This window comes from Nasonia vitripennis, chromosome 5 (genome assembly GCF_009193385.2).
Source record: "Nasonia vitripennis strain AsymCx chromosome 5, Nvit_psr_1.1, whole genome shotgun sequence".
NCBI classification, from domain to species: domain Eukaryota; kingdom Metazoa; phylum Arthropoda; class Insecta; order Hymenoptera; family Pteromalidae; genus Nasonia; species Nasonia vitripennis.
Window position 1 is genome coordinate 16,585,755 of NC_045761.1, and position 16,424 is coordinate 16,602,178.

The 16,424-nt window shown below is 36.1% G+C and overlaps 2 protein-coding genes and 1 pseudogene across 4 annotated transcripts; all 3 read right to left on the reverse strand.

Moving 5' to 3' along the window:
- Positions 1-3,409: 3,409 nt before the first annotated feature.
- Positions 3,410-4,877, reverse strand: LOC107981185 (zinc finger BED domain-containing protein 1-like). Its single transcript, XM_031932707.1, has 2 exons — positions 4,452-4,877; positions 3,410-4,356 (listed from the first exon to the last, which is right to left on the reverse strand). Exons 1-2 carry the CDS (start codon positions 4,636-4,638, stop codon positions 3,650-3,652), a joined length of 894 nt encoding a protein of 297 aa, XP_031788567.1. The 5' UTR covers positions 4,639-4,877; the 3' UTR covers positions 3,410-3,649.
- A 5,535-nt stretch (positions 4,878-10,412) lies between these two features.
- On the reverse strand, positions 10,413-16,153 carry LOC100116581 (mitochondrial folate transporter/carrier). 3 transcript variants are annotated; one of them, XM_008203784.3, is made up of 3 exons: positions 16,013-16,153; positions 11,679-15,891; positions 10,413-11,542 (listed from the first exon to the last, which is right to left on the reverse strand). In XM_008203784.3, the coding sequence occupies exon 2, from the start codon at positions 15,847-15,849 to the stop codon at positions 14,911-14,913; it is 939 nt and encodes a 312-aa protein (XP_008202006.1). In that variant the 5' UTR covers positions 15,850-15,891; positions 16,013-16,153; the 3' UTR covers positions 10,413-11,542; positions 11,679-14,910. The 3 variants fall into 3 exon arrangements, with proteins under 3 accessions (XP_008202006.1, XP_031788553.1, XP_031788552.1); XM_031932693.2 differs by having other exon boundaries at positions 10,413-10,796; positions 11,419-11,542; positions 11,679-16,133; XM_031932692.2 differs by having other exon boundaries at positions 11,679-16,133.
- On the reverse strand, positions 14,727-14,909 carry LOC116417787 (annotated as a pseudogene).
- Positions 16,154-16,424: the final 271 nt, after the last annotated feature.

Below are 16,424 nucleotides of genomic sequence, written 5' to 3' on the forward strand. Positions count from 1 at the left end.
CTATAAAGAATAAATGGAAATGAAGAATTTTCTCCAGTATTTAAGGTGATTCTTGGTATAAAGACTTTATTTCCAATATTCTCTCCAGTAATTATTTCTGCTTCAATATTATATTGATATAATTTAATAATTAACATTACTGTTGAATTTATTTTTAATTCCAATTTATGAGGTGGAAGACCTTCTCTAATTTCATTTAACATTTCAATTGGATAATTTAGATGAATATTTTCGTCAGTTTGATCTACACCCTTATGTGTTGCGTAATCTATACTGTAATATGTCCAGGAATCACCATATAACACTTTTAATACGTTATTATTTATAATTTTCATTATGAGGAGCTAAAATTACAGAATTTATAGAAATATTTTGATTAATATTGCTATAAATTTTGTCACAAACATCATTAGTTTTCCAAAGTTGAGGTACTCTGAAAGGATTAATTTTACCTTCTCCTATATCTAATAATAATGATGAGAATTCTCTATCATTACAACGAATATTTTTTTTTTAATTTTAAAACTTTGAAAAGAGGCTATAATTTAGAATATTTAATTGTTTCCTCAACGATAAAATTTCTATAACCATGTTTCATTACTGGAAGAATTTGTCTAAAATCACCTCCTAATACTATTAATTTTCCTCCAAAAGGTAATTTATTATAGCATACATATTGCAAGGTTCGATCTATTATTTCTAAAGCTTTAATCGGAATCATAGAGGCTTCATTCCAAATAATTAAATCAGCCAACCTTAATTTTTTCTTATCCGATTCTAATTTTATAAAAGCAGTATCTACATTATCCAAATCTAAAGGTAATCTAAAAGTTCTATGACTTGTCATACCTTTTGGTAATAATATAGATGCAACACCAGTCCAAGCCATTGATAAGACTTGTTTGTTCAATGAAATAAAATAGTGAATTAAAGTTTTGTATAAGAAAGTTTTTCCTGAACCTCCAGGACCATCAATAAAGTAAATGTTAGTTTTACTGTTAATGATTTCTGTGAAAATGGAATGTTGATCTTCATTTAATTGATTTACCATTTGTTTGAAAATAGTGGCACTTTGCATTATGTTTTCGGAAGACATATCATTATTAACAATAAGATTAGCAGGTTCTGGTAAACTAAAATCCTTACAACATCTTTCTTCTGCTTCTAATATACTTTCGATATGAGATAAAGCATTATTTTCTTTATTTTCTTTAAAATCTGCAGTAAAAAAATTTTAAACATATTTCAAATTGTATTTCCTAGGATGTTTTCTACTAATATAAATCAAGCGAAAAATTTACGTAATTGAAAGGGCAACATTATTTGACAGGCCTCTTCGAAAATATTATAAACACAAGAGTCATCAGCTACTAATCCCATAGCAAGTGCTGCTTCTTTATAAGATTGATAGTTTATTATCATAAGTTCGCAAATCTTCAAAAGAAGTAGCACCTTTCATTCTGTTTTGTAGTTATTACAAACAAAAAAGTAATACAAAAGACACTTTAGTATAGTGTGTTCAGTATTATAACCAATTTTATTTTTTACATACACTTTTATAATTCATTTTTGACAAACAGAAAAATTATCTATGTACCAAAAAAAAAAGAATAATCAACTCATTCTACCTCATGCAATAGGTAATGTACAATAACTGCTTTAAGGTAGTTCACTCAGTGAAAAGAGTAGTTTTAGAATTTAGAATTTTCAAATACTATTTTATTAGAATTGTAATGGACAAGCAAGAATATTTAAAAATTATATAAAAGAGAACAAAAATCATGTTTTATCAAACAATTTCAAGCATTAATTGTTCGGATATTAATTAAAGAAAAAAGCATCAATAATTACTTTAATTTTTTTTTATTTTTTGTCCGATGTTAACGAAACAAGACTCATTTCGTTGGTTGAGAAATTTTAGAGGTAGGAAAATTTAAGATACGATTTACCAGAACGGCACTAGATCAGTTTGTTTAAGAAAATCATTCAAATTTTAATAAACAAACTGATCTAGCGCCGTTCTGGTAAAACGCATCTTTTAAAATTTCCTACCATTACTCCCCTGAAATTTCTCAACGAACGAAATGAGTCTTGTTTCGTTAACATCGGACAAAAAATAAAAAAAAATTAAAGTAATTATTGATGCTTTTTTCTTTAATAATATCCGAGCAATTAATGCTTGAAATTGTTTGATAAAACATGATTTTTGTTCTCTTTTATATAATTTTTAAATATTCTTGCTTGTCCATTACAATTCTAATAAAATAGTGTAATACTTTATTCAATTTATTTAGCAGATCAAATATTAAAAATACTAAGGATATGATATTGGAAAATGTTTGGTAGTTTGAGGTTGTTGTAAATAAACATTAATGAAAATGAATATAGCTACATATACACTCTAAAGTCTAAAGAGTAAAAACAGGCGCTAGGAAGAATAAATGTTTCTATTTATACTTTGGAAAAGTATAAATCATTACTTTTATACTTTTGACTAGGGCAAAAAGAACAAAAGGTACAGTTTATTCTTTTGTAAAGAATAAAACGTAAAGTTTAATCTTTATAAAGAATAAACCTCGCATTGTATTTTTTGTAAAGAATAAATCTCGCAATTTATTCTTTCATAAAGAATAAATTTTTATTCCGTCATTTTAAAAGAATAAATGTCATAGTTTATTCTTTTTCAAAGAATAAAACGCACGATTTTATCTTTTCCAAAAAATTAAATTTCGGTCCGCCATTTTAAAAGAATAAATCGCACGATTTGTTCTTTCGTAAAGAATAAATCGCACAATTTGTTCTTTTGTAAAGAATAAATCTAGCCTTTTAATCTTTTGTAAAATATAAAATTTGCTATAAATATTTATTAATTATTTTTTATTAAATAATAACCTATATTGTTATTTACTCAAGAAAAAAAAATAAATAAATTTATCATATACAAGAATATGATATTTTATCATTTTTGTATTCTTTAAATTCATTTTATTGTAATATTATTTATCAATATTAAATAAATTAATATAATTTAAATTAAAATTTCCAATATTTATATTGCAATATAGTATTATTATTATTGTATATACTATAGTATTGCAATACAATATTATTACATTTTATAACACAAAATAATTTATCAAAACTATACTCAAGACTTGACTTTTAACTTAAAATTGGGGGGTTGGCGAGCGGAGCGAGCAGGGGGAACCACCCCTAGTATATATATATATATATCTTCCTATATTATATAGTCATTTTGGCAAGACTCCCCCCCACCACCACCCCCCAATACCCCCCACCACCCCCCCACCTTGGCCCCCCCCACCAAAACACGTAAAATTCTTTCATTTTTCTGTTATTTTCGAAAATCTCAAAACAAACTCTTCTATTAAAAGATTCTTCGTTTTAGATCCCGATTCTGTACTGGTCATTATACTGGTTAATTTACTCTTTATAGTTCTGATAACTGGGATCGTTTTGCTTCCTGTGAAATATTTTTCTTTGGAAATGATTTGGATTGCATGATAAAATGGCTCCAATAATGTACAAAACTCTTTAACAGTTTTCAGTTCAGATGCAGTTAGCATATCTGGACCATTATCAATTTGAAGTAAGATTACAGTAATATTATCAGCTAACTCGACAAATCTTAAGAGCATCTCATACGTTGAGTTCCACCGAGTTTCGATGCTTTGAATAAGTTTTTTCCTACATTTTTTCTCAGCTTATCGGCCGCTATCAAAGATTTTTTAAAAAAAGTTACGATACTCTTAATTTTTCTGATTACAGGACTTATAACTTCATCGTTTTTAATAATTTTGGATGGTACCAAATTTAAAAGGTGTGCGAAGCAAGGCAGATGCTTTCCCTCACCGAAAGCATCTATAATCGCTTTTTTAATGTTAACAGCACTGTCAGATATTATTGCTATTATATTTTCTTTCTTGATATTCCATTCTGATGTAAATTGCAACAATTTTTCAGCTAAATACTCTGATGTATGGCGCTCACTTAATTCTTCTACACCTATTACAACGCTCCTTTGTGTATTATTTACTAAGTAGTGTGCTGTAAGCCCTAGAAAACTTTTCGTATTTCCGGATTCTGTCCATACGTCCGTGGTTAAACAAATATTTTGCGTAGTAGCAAGTTCTTCTTTGATAATCGAAGATAATACTTCGTATTTCTCTGTTGTAAGTCTTGTGATTATTCTTCTACTGGGTACTTGATATAGTGGAGCTGTCTTGTACATTAACACTCTAAAACCTTCTGTATCCACGACATCAAATGGTATGTTGTTTTTTGCAATAAAAAATAGAATACCATTCGTGATATAATTTGATCTTTCTCCTCCTTCTGTAATAATAAATAAAATATAATATAGTGTGCAAATTATTTATTTTATAAAATCAAATCTATCTTATATATAATTAGTCTATGTCCATGATTACCTGAGAATGACTTTTGTGTAGCAAAAGTCGAATCTAACTTTATTTGCTTGCTGCTTAATGACATTCTTAGTATTTCTGAATGTTCAGGAACACAAGTGGTTGAAATTGAATCAGTCGATGAAGCTGGAGAAGGGGTGCATCGATCAGACTCAGACTCGCTCAATGTTTCATCCATTTTCCTCTTCATGCTTTTATTTTCAGTAGATCTAGTTTCTTTCTCTTGATTCAACTCTGGATGATTACGTTGAATGTGAAATTTTAGATTTGTAGTATTGCCTTTGCATTTGACCTCCTTATTGCAAAGTTTGCACTTTGACGTATTATCACCCTTCACAAAATACTTCCACTGCTTGTCGGTGGCACTGAAATAATTTTTTTTATATTATATGTATATATATACATAGAAAAGAAAAAATAGAAAAAAGCATGTAAAAGAAGAGGCAGATATAAGTGGTTACAAGAAAAGGATGGAATGTGCATTGTGCATACTGTTGTAAACATGCTATGGTGATGGGATGGACGAATGGAATTAAAAATCCTGACGATACTTTTAAGCTGTAAATATTTTATTTTATTAATCTATATGTATATTCCTCATACCATAATAATAAAAGAAAAGTTCATAACTAGACCACCAAATGAAACTTTAGTTTTTTGTAAAAAAACATACCTGTAAAATATATTCAGATGCACGGAACAAGCACCAGGACCAGGCTACAATGTACACTGTCTATCTCTCTTTCTGTCTCTCTTCTTTAGTTCTCTTATGTCTTCTTTTCTTTTTTAAAACTTGTTGGCACTCCGATTCGCGATAGAGCTGGAGTAAAAAATACAAATTTTAGCTTAAGCTCAATGAGCCAGGATGCGTCAATGCTGATCTGTAATGTATATCATCGCAGTATGGATATTTTATATTACAGAACGAAAAATCTTACCAAACAGAAAGAGGAATGAGGTTCGCTCGTCCTCGAAGAATTCTCCTCGGAGCTTTTACAAAAGTGCTATCAGGAGTACGAACGAAGAATGGACAGACGAAGAAGAAACCTAGGTATCACGTCGCACGTGCAGCGATGGGCTCGCGGCGCCGACAATGATGACTCCAAGCGCAGGTGGAGGACGCTTCTATAGCCTGGGTCTCTCAACTCTCAAGCACACACGTATCCTCGCGATGAAGCAGCACCAGAAGCTAGGAGCAGCGGCAGTCGTAGTCGTTGTAGTTGTACTCGTGATCGCTCGACTCCGAATTTTTCGAAAGACTTCGAACTTTGAATTTCATTCACCTCAGATACAGTTAGGTCAGCAGTCTCATCAGCGTCGAGCGCGCCTGCGCAATACGTACATTACGTACCACGCGCGATTTAGAATTATTCAAACTCAGAACATCGATGTTCAATTATTTTTACGTGCAGTCAGTTATTGTTGTTTCTACTTTCCCTCTACGGACGTCAAAACGTTCATTTGTCCAAGATCGTCAACACGACTGCACTGTAGTGATCAGGAATTCTTCAAGAAAAAATTGAGTAAGTTTAAAAAAATTGTTTTGCAGATGGTAAACATGAATTTTAGTAAATTATATACAGTTTTTATGTACGTTTATGCATAGGTTAGACGCAATGGTTTTCGAAAAAACTCTTGATTTGCTGGACGTGATCGAGGATCAGTTTGTTAAAGACAGAATGCGTTTCGCGTTCAATTTTCTTTTAGCGTCAAACAGTGAGAGGTTTGTAAAAGCTGCCATTAGAATTATGAACATTGATCTCGGTAATAACTATTCTGCAAGATATTGTTTTTTTATATCTACGAGAGGTTGTGGATGCATCCGCTTATTGCACGATGAAATATTTCAAGGCTTCGACGAAATAAAAGAAATTGTAATTTCAGCAATTGAAAGTGAATTGCAAATTGCTCTTGAGTACAAGAATACAATCTTGTGTTTATTGGATGATTATAGTGACATTAGCAACCACCCTGACGCTAATTTTTGGTTTCTGTGGAAGCGACCTAGCATTTATAGAATCTTATGTGATAGACAAGAAAATCCTATTCATAAGATGTTTGAAGAATTTATGAAACTAATTGAAGAAAAGAGAAAAAGAGGTCCATTCAATTCAATTAAATCAGAAGAAACTGAGAAGACCTGGTACAAAGTTGCAGAATCTAAAAGTGCGAAAGTGTGGACATTAAATAATTTATTTAATAATTAAATTATGTCACAGGAAGCAAAACGATTCTAGTTATAGTTATCAGAACTGTAAAAAGTTTAAGTGCATTTTAGTGCATTTTAAGGTTATGTGTGTAAGGTTATAATACAAGTGCATGAAAAATTTGATTATTGTTTTATTTATTTTCTCAAAACATACCTTCTATATTTTTATTTTATTTCATGAATAATTTTTTTTTAAATTATATATCTGTATCGAAACCCGATACAGGATACTCATGTATCGATACACAAAAATATTGGTAAGATAAATATCGATACAATACTTCGATGTATTGGATGAAAAGTATCGATATTTGCTATATCGATATTGTATCGCCCATCACTAGCTCAAGCGGTAGCACGCGCACCTAGAGATCTCGGGAGCGCCGGATCGATTCTCGATCCCGGCGTCACCTTTTGTGATTTTCTCCTCTCACGTCAAGTCTCACCCCGTTACATGGCGCCCAACGTGGGGCTCCAATGTAACGGGGAGTGAATTCGATCAACGAATAACTCGTAAAAAGACTGGATCGCGTTCCCTCGATGCGGCGGAGGATTCCTCTCCGCCCGCGAAACACCTCCGTTGCATGCAGCTGTTTCAGCTGCTTCTGTATACTGGGTCTACGCGCCGCCTGGCACGTGCTCGGCTGCTCAACTGCGTTAAATAAGTGCTAATAAATAACGCCCGCGGAGTCGGCGGTATTCGCAGGATCGGAACAGGGATCGGAAATAAGCGAACGAGGTCTAGAAATTACGACAAATCACGTAAAATAAAAAGACTAAGGTTATATTTGCCAGTCGCGAAATAAACGTGGTTACAATAATGAAATAATAATACGAGAGTCGCCAACAACCTTGCGTCTCGCCGCGACGCCAGAATAATCGCGCTCACACGAGTGTATCGACGTGAAGGTCGCGCGCGCCAGATCACCCTCGCATGGATGATATACACTCACACATGCACTCTCTCCCATGCACTGCGCGCCACACAAACCTTCTCTCTTTCGTCGACGACGTTCCTGGTCCCGGACAGGCCGCAAGACTTGGTCACCACGCTGGGCCACTAGGCTAAGTACAAGGACATCTGGACTCGGCGTCTCACTCACTCACAAAATCACACCTCTATCCGCTGGACACAGCACAGCACACGATGAAGCTTTTCGAAATTTTAGCGAAGTCGCGTGTTTATCTAGCGAAGCCCGAGAGCTAGATAGATCTTTCGCGCCTATTGCCGAATTCGCACGTGTTTACTATCGCGCACGCGACTCTACGCGGTTTCGGCGCGGCGCAGCGGTACTCATACCGCTACGAGTTGGCTATGGTGCTCAACTCGTTACAATATATATAAAATAAACAATGCAATTGATTGGAATGGTAAAATTTAAAATGCTCCGCCGTTTTGTTCCTGGCAAATAAACTAGCAAACTCCAGATGAAAAAGCTATGCCATGTAATTCCTCTCAATGTTGGAATGCATAAAGTAATTAGACTTACGCGCATGAACATTAATTAATTTCCACATAATTCCCATGTTCCTAACTCCGTAACTCGCGCTTTTTCGTCCCACATCACACCTACATAATCGAAACGCGGTATCCTGTACTTTGTTTGACGAAAGCCCGAACTGCAGAGGATAAAACATGAGCGTGCGAAATCGTAAGCACACCGGGTTATCATCCGTTTCCGCATATATCGTATCTCTCACGGCCGTATATGTATGTATATATATGCACGCGATGCCTAAGGCAAACAAGGTTAGGTGTGCGCTGGCTTAGGGCCCCGTTAAGAAGATGTAAGAGGCACCTGCTGCCGAGGCGCGCTGCATCAAATGCGAATTAATTTTCCTTGTTTGTTATTGGGATTAACACCGTTCATGCGCGCCCGAGCAGGTGTTATCATCGTGTGTAGTACCTCTGCTTACGAATTTTCTCGGCAGCGTCGCCTCAGGCGAATGAATTATTTATATACGTGCTCGTTTCTATGCTGCTGGAACGGATTTTTCTTTTTTCCGAGAGGCTGCGCATATAAGCTACGTCGTTGTTGCTTTACGGCGTGTTTTTAAAGGAGGCCTGGTTAACGATTTCGCTCTACTGTGTGTGTGGAAAGAGAGGGCGAGAGAGAGAGAGAGGGCGAGAGAGAGAGAGAGAGAGAGCGCGCATTAGAATAATTTATGTCTGCGGCGTTATAGGTGACGCCTTTGTGGATATGGTTGTTTGTTATTCTTTTGTGATCGACTAGGGGAATAATAAGCTATCTGTTTGGGATTGTTCCAGCGTTTTATTCCGAAGATATTATTATCCAATTATTCTATTCTCAACTACTGTAAAATATCGATAGCTTCTAAAAGTATCGCCTGCAAGCAAATGACTTTTTCATATTCGAAACTATCCAAGGTGCTCAAGTCAATAAACTTGTAACCATATTATCTAGCAGTTTCCGCATTCTAAAATCGTAATACCCTTTGACTGCAAGCCAAAGTTCCTTAAGTTCATAATACCCGTAAGCGCTCTAGTCTTGTAATATCCACTCCTAAAGAGACCAGCAATATTTATGTACCAAACTGTACAGGAACAAACCCAACTGCAATTTTTTCCCCATACATCCCCCCCCCCCTCCAACTAATCACAATCATCATCAGAGTCGAGTGTAGCCAACCCCCTCGAAAAAAAGACTTCCGCGCGCTATCGAGCGTCTGTACTGTCTTACTCTTATTTTACGGCTCCGCCAGTTCCGTTTCCTCTCCATGCATGCACACGCACACACACACCTACACACATTTGGTCTGTATCCTGTTCTTTCCGGGGCTGGCGCTTCCTGCGGCAGCCGATAAATTTCCGAACAAACTGCGGAAAGAAAACAGCGCCTGCGGCTCGAAGATACCGCCAGAAGAGAGAGAGAGAGAGAGAGGGAGAGAGAGAGAGAGAGAAAGGGCTTTACTTTCACGCTTCCTTTTCATACTTTTCTATGTGCGTGCGCTAGTATGCGATATAAGCAGTGGTTAAGCGAATACATAAGGGTTCAAATTAGTGTAGGTTGACGGTATCGAACATAACCAACATATGTGTTATATTGGTGCAATAGGTAAAGGTTCACTTTTACTTGAGCCAAATGGTTCTGAATTACTAAATTCAATACCGATTTAAATGGTTGAGCGTATGAAGAAAATTTAAAAAATAATCTGTGTACATGACGAGTAAACAGCTTTATTGACACATTGAGATTACAAGCAGCAAGGGAGTAGCACGGGTCTTGCATACACCAAACATAGCCATCTGAAACAGTCTTGAAGCTCAGGAGATGGACAGAACCGCGAACCTTATCAGTTTTTTTGAGTGACTCTATTAAAAGTGATTCGGTCATGACGCAACAGAAATTAAATCTGTTGTCCATTTCCGTTTGGAACGTGGCCGACTGAACTGAACCGACTGAAAAACAAGTTCTATGTTTTTGCTGTCAACATAAAAGTTGTAGAAGTTATTCAATTATTAGCGTGCACCGCGCAAGGGTTCTAATGCCCTCAGGATAAAAGAAACTACCAAAGGTAAGTTTAGTATAAACTTACAAATTTTGTACTCATGTCAGGCATTGAGACGCTCAGTGATTTGAGGTTATGTGGTTCACAGTACTGAAACACATCAACAATTAGACGTACTTGCAGCACATCTACAGCAAAATCCGACGATTTCAAAACAACGGCATCGTTTTAGTTAAATGCCCGCTTAAAAAAATTTTTATTTTATTTACTTTTTTTAGTGTTAATTATAGAGCCAAATCAATCGCCATACTAAATGCCATACTATTTTTTTAGTGTTGATTATTGAGCCAGATTAATCGCCATACTATTTTTTTTTCTTTTTTGCACGTTAATAAAAGAAGCACGTTAAAAAAATCGTCTGTTGCTCTTTAAAATTTACTGCAGTCTTTCTGCGGCACTGATTCTCGGACCAATCTCGCATCGGAGACACAGCTCGAAATTCGTTGCACCTTGATTTCGATGAAAATCCACGGCGCAGACTACCCTCTGATTCTAGGATAGGATTAGCACCAGAAAGACGAGCGAAGTATGGTTATCCTTTGCTTTGGATGCGATAACTCTCTTGTCAGGCTGACGTCGGTTTTCGTATCGTACGCAGCTATCTGAAACTAAAAAAATGAAAATCCACAAAGTATCTTGTCGTAATTGCAAATTTATTTGAAGAAAACCGGTTAATCTAGGAGTAGGAAAAGATAGCAACAACGATTCAGAAAAGGATAGGTTATAGGGTCACGTTACGAAGTGCAAACTAAAATTAAGCGCAATGAAAGATAAACGTAATTTAAAACATTTATCTGAATAATTTTATGATGTTCTCCTCCGAATTTTAATCTAATGCGTTAACTCCGGCGACGATTTTCGGCATCCTCCGCAACCCTGGTCTGCAGCGACAGCGCAAATTTCACCGAGTCACTCATATCCACGCACGGCCGTAAATAGATCGCCCGTGAGGGTGCATTACGTATAAGAGCTCAGTGCGTTGGATATAACGCGTATATATACGTGATAAGTATACAGAATTATTTGGATAAAATGATATATCCGTTTCGGCTTAATAACTCTCGCTCGTTATTAAAAGATTCAGATGCTAGAAGTCCGATGATATAATCGAAAAATCAAACCCGAAAGCGAAGAGAGTTATTATCGAAGTATAGTTTCGACCGGCCTAACGAAGTTTTCGACGAATAATAGTGAAAAGTAATTGTAAAGTGGCAGCTCGAAAATTAATACCTGTTCTCGTAGCGCCAAGCCATTCATTATTTCAGCCTGTCATTGATTTTTCCATCCGAATCTTGTCGATGAAGCGTGAAACAAACTAATTATCACAAACAAGCTTGGTAATTACTTTTCCATTCTGAAAACGAAAATTAATCAATTATTTCAAACAAAAGTGTTAACGCTAACAAGCTTGCTAAAAGAAAAAAGTTTTTGAGAAGCCGATTCTTTTTTATCGAAAACTCGAGCTTTTTGATTAAAAAAATATAACTCACATAGTACGCGCAATAAATCGAAGAGAAAATGAAGTAGAGCAAAACACAAGCGCCGCCATTGATTAATATATCCAACGCCATGGCAAAAAGAAGGAAATCGCATACACGCCGTGTCTCATTTGCGTCAGGCCGTCGTCAACTACGCAAGGAATTTCCCGGGCCGATACGACCTCACAGGCGTATATCAACGAACTTTCCTCGCTACACGCGAAACTACGTATGACGTGATTCCACGCTCGATTTTATACATATTTATGAATATTCTGCCGCGTTGTTCCCCCGTGGCATCGCGCGCGGAATTACGCCAACGCTGAATAATTCGGTTAACCGCTATTGACAAACCATATGAGCGAGAAACAGCGATACGGCATATTATTCGCTTTTCGCGCCTGGACGCAATATGCACGCGTAATTCGGTTTGTCCGTATATAGCCTGTCAGTACTTTGCAAGGTGTGTGTACAGGCGAAATTCGGTAAAGTTTTTTTTTGTTTTGCTTCCTTTTCTAGAGAAAGTTTTGTATCGAGGTATTACATTAGTTCCTAAAAATTACAATTTTTTGTTAAATAAAATAAATATATAGATTATCACACATCTATCTTAAAACTAATGATCATCATCTGAAAAGAAGAAGCTTTAACCTAATGATATACCTGCTGCTGTGACAGGTTTGTAGACCCCTAGACGAGCGATGTCGGGATTGACCCGTGGTAAGGACCACACAATTAACGAGGCCAGTTTTAGCTGGGATCATAGTTCCGCATTCAAAAATGAGGCAGTCACCGACAGAAAGCCTATAAGTACCCTCCTCACTCATGCTTCATCACGGCCCCCCAAAAAGCTGAGCTTGCATAAAAATGCATCTATCAGATCCGGAAAAGAACAGCTCATAATTATGTCGCTCCCCCTGCAACATAATACAGAAAGGCGCCTCAATGTTGCGAAGACATAAGAGTAAAAAATAACGACTCTCAGCTCCCTATTGAGCAGGGCACGAGTTCAGCAAGAGGGGAGAATCATTTGGTCGCCGTAAACGAGAGCAAAAGATCGACCCGAACCCTCCGATGAATTCAGACAAGATGGCGGCTCAAATTCCAAGGTTGAAGTAACTGAAGCTGTCATTGCCCAGATTCAGCGTTTGGCAAAAACAAAATAGCGTAAACTCCGGCTCTGACACCAAAAAAAGATGAAAAATAAAAAGGGGCAAGAGTAAATATACGAGAAAAATAAAGGAAAAAATCACAGCAAAAATGTATATCTTTATAAAATCTAAGGGGATGTGAATTTGGATCATTCGTAAAGAGACATGTAGATCCCAAAAAACATACGCATGTAAACTTGATGCTGACAATTTAGATCACAGGTGACGCGAACGTCGATTTAAAAATGCTCTACGCAAACATGCTCGTGGGAGATTGTCGCATCGAGACACCTTCCGATGTTGTTCAGAGTGTGACAGTCCCTCATCCAAAATTTCATTCGAGCATCATCAGGCTGGGGCGAGGACTGTTGCTCAAGACGCTGGCGCTGGGATCGCAGGACGAGAGAGTCGCCAAGGAGCGTAAAAAAAAACATGAGATTTGCGGGGTTTACCGAGACCGACACGCTCTACGATCTTCTCCTGAAGTGTCAATTCTAAACGGCACTGCTCATACGGTATGCCTAGTTCAATGAAAAATGTAGAAACTACGTTCTTCAGAAATTTCTAATGTTCGCCAACGACCTGTAGTGATCTTTCGAGCACGCTTAAGGGGAGGTGGAGCTATAGCTTCGCAAATCCGCCACACGGTATTTAGTATTTCAAATGCCAAAAAAAAAAAAAAACTAAAAACCGTATTGACATTTTCTTTCGATAGAATGATTCACTGATCTCAAACCTATGGCGCTCTGCTCATTGTATTGATGAAATTTCAAATTAAAAAAAGGTAATAAGTAAAATTGGCGTTTGAGGTTGGCGCTGTAATCGCATTAATACGCGTAAACACCCGCTCGTATTTCACAACTTTTACAAAAACCAAAAGTCCGATTGGTATTTTTTTTTTCGGTAGAATGATTCACTAAACTCAACACTATGGCGCTCTGGTCTTGGTTTTTCATTGCAAGCTTTATTCAAAAAGTTATATGGAACAGAAAAACAGTGTTTTCAGCTCCCACATTCCCATAAAAATAGTATTACTGATCTTGAGAGAAAAATCTTGAAAATTGCTTCTTTTATTGAGCCCAGCTTATTGGGAGGCCATTGACCATGTATTGTATAGTTGCGAAGATGCATTCTGTGAGTTCCGCTCTAGCGACGCGGTTTTCACGCACAAAAATCCAATCGCTAATTCAGGACTTTTATTACTCGATAAACTCTGACCACATTTCATACGCGTTTCCGATGTAAGCTTTTCTTCGATACAGAGAGTACGACTACCTCGGGCGAAAGGTTCACGCCTGATATGCTTAGTGTGTTGTTGCATTGTATTGATCAGCCGCTTGAGGCTTTTATGGCCTTTTTTTCTGCAAGGGAGGTGAAGTGTTGAGCTTAAATATCTCGAAATAAGCAAACACTATCGAATGTGACAGGGTTAAGAAAAAATAGTATATTTCATACTTAACACACTTAGTAGGTTTTTTTGATGAGGTTAAGAAGACCATTTAACTCTTATTACACAACGTACATTTTGTATCGAATATATAGAATTTAGCGTTATTTAAATCAGAAAAAATTCTCAAAAAACGAAAATTTGTAATTGAACATTTCTTTATCAGAGGGTAAAACAAATCGTTTATCCCTATTTTCTATTTGCTGTTAATTTTTTTGCCACTTGAACACAGTACTTGCTAGCTCACTTGAAGGAAAAAAACGCAATTATCGCATGTCTTTTATAAAAAAGGCATTAGTGGCCATTTTTTGGGTTAAAAAAGGGCTGCAGGCGCATATAATCCCCAAAATTATTTTAATACATGTATTTGTATAACCTTATAAAATAATCATGAAATAAGTTACTTAATAACGCACATCACTGCACCTATTTTGGTAATAAGAAAAAATTATGTTTGAATTAATTATGCGGGTCGGTCCTTGCGATACTGCAATGCAAGGTGACCCGCGGTGAAGTCGGAGCAAGCCCCAGACACTTCACCATTTTCCAAAAATCAGTTCGATATACTGACTCCTCAATAAGGAGCAAATTAGATATCAAACTGGTAAAAACATATGTGGCTATCGAAGTTCCAAAAGCATAAATTTTATTTGTGACTTAAAAGATAGCTCGAAACGTGTTCATAAACTACAAACGTTATAACTGTTGCTGGAGTTACTCTTAAAAGGTTTGCACTAAGTCCTTTATAATAACCTCTCCATCCTTCATACTTCCATATACTACTAATGCAATGAAGTGTTCCTTGGTAATTATGATGATGATCTTGCAATCGAGATCTTACAACTTGATATGGATATGTGATAGCTGCTGCAATCAATTTAGAAACGGCTGCGCAAATGATGTAGTTTGTTGTTTCAAGCTTGGTATCTATGGGCTTATTTCTGTATAAATTATACTTGACTTTCATTTCTTCGTATAACATAAATTGAATGGCTCCGTGAGAAACACCAAACAAACCTGGTACTAAACCCTTATATAGCCCAGTGATCCCCTCAGTCGTAGTAATTTTTTTCAAAGCATCTATCGTTCCAGAATATCTTTTTGTTTCAGAAAGATTCACGTCTTCGGCATATTGCAAACATAATCTAGTTTTTACCACCCAGATTGGATTTGTTAGTAAAAGTGTAAGAACCCCAGCATCTGTAGCAGCAACTATATGCATCCAAGGTCCGAGAGGCTTAGTCGTATTTCCATCTTGAATCCAAGTTTTTATACAATTATAAAGAAAAAAGTACGATCCCCACGCAGCTCCTGCTCCTATTATATTGGGCACAATTCCTCGATATAAACCGACGAAACCTTCATTTTTAACTATTTTTCCAAATGCATTTATTGGCCCGCTATATTGTGGAGCTGATTTCACACGGCCATCATTGACAGCAAAACGCACTTTTATAAGATCTAATGGATGCAGCACTAAAGTGGAAATTGTCCCGCCAGCCACTCCAGCTGCAAGATATTCGTACTTTAGATGGCTGAAGACCGAAAGTTTATTTTTTGAATCTGTAGATTTAGTCGAACACATGTCAGTATTTAGATTAAACCAGCTGTTTTTCTTCTAATTTTCCTACGACAATTCAATTTCTAAATAAATATTCAATAAAAAATATAGCTTGAAATTCGTCTTATATCATTATTAATAAATAATAAAACAAAAGATTAAAGTAGACATGAGTATATCAACTTACGTCACTTTTTTGTTGCATAACAGCATAGATAATAATAACTACCGAGATTCGTTCACTAACACAAACTCACTCTTAAAACTTTCGATGAGAATCGTATCGAAAATGAAACCGATAAGTATAGATAAGTAACAAGCAAATATACCGCGCCGTAGTTTCCCTTCCTTTATAAGACTTTCAGAACGCTTGTTCACTTTGGGGTTGTCGTCATCCACCTACCGGTCAATAGCGACAACATGGATATTGATGCCAGACATGGATACACTGACGCGCATGCGTCAGTCAAGAGGCATACTAAGGGCGCGTATTTTAAATGGATTGAGTTACTTTACTACTCTTATAATAATATTTTATACTATTTTTTATTGAAAATGAAATAAAATTGAAAATTTAACTTTTTGTTACATTTTTTTAA